Source organism: Raphanus sativus, chromosome 3, assembly GCF_000801105.2.
Source record: "Raphanus sativus cultivar WK10039 chromosome 3, ASM80110v3, whole genome shotgun sequence".
Lineage (NCBI taxonomy): Eukaryota > Viridiplantae > Streptophyta > Magnoliopsida > Brassicales > Brassicaceae > Raphanus > Raphanus sativus.
Genome location: NC_079513.1, coordinates 1,707,303 through 1,710,591, shown reverse-complemented (window position 1 = coordinate 1,710,591; position 3,289 = coordinate 1,707,303). Strand labels below are relative to the sequence as shown.

General features: G+C 32.2%; 1 protein-coding gene across 1 annotated transcript; it reads left to right on the top strand.

Moving 5' to 3' along the window:
- Positions 1-1,592: 1,592 nt before the first annotated feature.
- Positions 1,593-2,494, top strand: LOC108844669 (photosystem I reaction center subunit II-1, chloroplastic-like). Its single transcript, XM_018617954.2, has one exon. It carries the CDS (start codon positions 1,682-1,684, stop codon positions 2,300-2,302), a length of 621 nt encoding a protein of 206 aa, XP_018473456.1. The 5' UTR covers positions 1,593-1,681; the 3' UTR covers positions 2,303-2,494.
- Positions 2,495-3,289: the final 795 nt, after the last annotated feature.

The following is a 3,289-nucleotide window of genomic DNA, read 5'->3' as shown; positions in this document are numbered from 1 at the left end:
GGGACTTGATTTCAAAACAAAAAAATGATACCCGAAAAGAACAACATGTACCTAAATAGACAGATAATGTTCATGCCTAACTGATTTTATAAATTAATTAAAAAAAACTCTTTCTATGTGTTTGGCTAAATTAAGTGAAATAAAAATAGTTTTTTATACATTAATATTTATTTTTCATAATTAGTGTTATATATTTTAGATATATCATAATATAACTAACGATATTCAAAAGACCTGGACCGAATCATATGGCTATTTTTGTTACAAATATCCGAACCCGTTTTAGATACATTGGTTATTTAGATTTTTTTAGGTTCCTATACATCAGAACCGAATTTATCCAGATCCAGAATGACCCAACTCACTCCACATATAAGTTTATAATATTCAAGCGGGACTTGGTTTCAAAATAAATAAAAAACGATACCCGAAAGGAACAACATGTACCTAAATGGACAGATAATGTTCATGTCTAACTGATTTTATAAATTAATAAAAAATACTATTTCTATGTGTTTAACTAAATTAAGTGAAATAAAAAGAGTTTTTTATCAACTAAAATAATTAAATGAAGTGGAAAATTAAGTGGCAATAAATGTAGCATATTTTAATTATTTTGATTTAAGTTATTATTTTATTCACAAAAACATATTTTTGAACTATATTTTTGAGTACGTAATTTCCACCTATTGAAACTAAAATAAAAATATTTTAGTAAAATAAACTAAACCAAACGTTTAATCATATGTAAAATCTAAATATTTAACATTTTTGATTTTATAATTGGCATAAAGTTAATATTGATTAACTAATAAATAAAAATATGCACTATTATTATTATGGTAATATAATTAATGATGTAAATTATTATTAAGATAATATAATTAATTTAATTATTAAACTAAATGAAATATGAAAACACAATTAATAGATACTACTATTCATGTATCCAAATAAATTTTATTAAGACTATTATTCAAATTTTCAAACGCTCCAATTTTTTTTAATCCTCCTGTTCAAGTTTCCGAACATTCCAATTTTGTACTTGAGTTTTAATAAGATAGATGATAATTAGACTACAAAAATGAAAACCTTAAAAAGATATTTCTTTGTTGTAAGAAGTAAACAATGTTTATGTATTTTGTATCTTATTCTTCTTTATTATAGGTATAAATATTTTATTTAAAATAATTCTTGTTATTTTTTCAAATCAAGTAAACAAAACTCGCCACTTTCCACTTGGAAAACAGGAGCAAGAGCTGTGTAGAGGATTTCGGAAGTGAAGAACCACCACGAGAAACCCTCGAGGAGCCATAGACGACATCATTTTGTAACTTGTGTGTAAGCATACACCACAACTAAAAAGCTAAATTGAAAGCTATAATATGGCTAGTTAAGACCAGGCCTCTCTCATTCGTTGGGTCATGAAAGATGAAATTGGTGTTTAGAAAATAAAAATATAAAGTAAACGACGTCGAATAGATCAAAAGAAGATGGGTAAGAGAAAAATCTAATACTTGAATCCTATTGGTTACCTTATCCAAACTCAATCCGAACAAAACTCTAGCTTCTTATTTCACAAATATCATCCTCTTCCTCTCCACATCATAAAACATCATAAAACATCATAAAACGCTACTAAACAATTTGCTCGTTAGAGAATAAACAAAACAACAAAATAATGGCAACTCAAGCCGCCGGAATCTTTAGCTCCGCCGTGACAACCGCCGCAACCTCGGGCGTAAGAAAACTCCACTTTCTCACCGCAACCCACCGTCCGAGATCCCTCTCCTTCACCAAAACCGCAATCCGCGCCGAGAAAACAGACTCCGCGGCTCCAGCCGCCGCCGTGAAAGAAGAAGCTCCGGTGGGATTCACGCCGCCGCAGCTAGACCCAAACACACCGTCTCCGATCTTCGCGGGAAGCACGGGGGGTCTTCTCCGTAAGGCCCAGGTGGAAGAGTTCTACGTCATTACATGGAACTCGCCGAAAGAACAGATCTTTGAGATGCCGACAGGAGGTGCAGCGATCATGAGGGAAGGTCCGAACTTGCTGAAGCTGGCGAGGAAAGAACAGTGTTTGGCTTTGGGGACAAGGCTTAGGTCCAAGTACAAGATCAACTACCAGTTTTACAGGGTGTTCCCTAATGGTGAGGTGCAGTATCTTCATCCTAAAGACGGAGTTTATCCGGAGAAGGCGAACCCGGGAAGAGAAGGTGTTGGTCAGAATATGAGGTCTATTGGGAAAAATGTTAGTCCCATTGAAGTTAAGTTTACTGGGAAACAAAGTTATGATTTGTAATATGTGAAAACATAAACCATGTAAGAAAGAAAAGAAATCACGTGGAGATGACTATGTGATGATTATTTTTAATGGGGTTTATGTTAATAATTTTGCTTGTAATCGTATTTTTCTGGATGTTGTTCTATTTAGCGGTTCATAAATCTTGTGATTCTCATAATGCAGCATATAAACTAATGGTTGGTGTGGTTAGAGCGCTCCTTGTCTTCTCCTAGAGATCTAATCGAGATCTCTTCTCGTCACAGGTTCGACGCTTCCTGTTGACCTCAAAAGACTGAGTCGTTCCGGATTTTGAAGCAAATGTATTCGTTTTAATCTGTTATGCTGATTCGTAATAGAAGGCTTTGTTATCTTTGGTTTCTATATCGTGAAGAATTTGCAAGGAAGACGGTGGCCCGTCGTTTTAATAAAAGCTCCATCTCTAGAATATTTAAGATGTTTGTTTTGTTGGTTTAGATGATATAACTTGTATGTTTGATTTCACTGGCTGGGGCTTTGATTCCGAGGAACTAGTTGTTCCATCGGCTTTGGTGTATTTTGTTGTAAATTTGGATGTTTATATGAAATATAAGTATTTTTCACTGAAAAAGATCTTGTGGTTGTAAAAGAAAAGTACGTCGTTAAATCAAATTTCTGTAGAGAAACCCAATTTTTTATTTATTTAAAGCCGTGTAAAAGAAAAGTTCGTTGAAATCATTTTTTTTTAAATCAAAATTCGATTGCAGTTATACCTATTTCGATGCAATATAATAAATAAAACATATTTTATGATTTTTTTAGACATTTTATGATTTTTTAAACAATATTCTTTTTACCGGTTTGGTTTGACTGGTTATTGTCTACGGAATTTATTTTAAAACAAATTATGGTTCTATTACAAACCAGTCAAACCAAACCGGTAAAAAGTTCTGTTTACAAAAAAAATATTTTATTTATTATACTACGTCGAAATAATGTATAACTATACAATCGATAAAAATATTATAT

Excerpts from the sequence above, each read along its gene's own strand:
- LOC108844669 (XM_018617954.2), top strand. The coding sequence starts at position 1,682 with ATGGCAACTCAAGCCGCCGGAATCTTTAGCTCCGCCGTGACAACCGCC.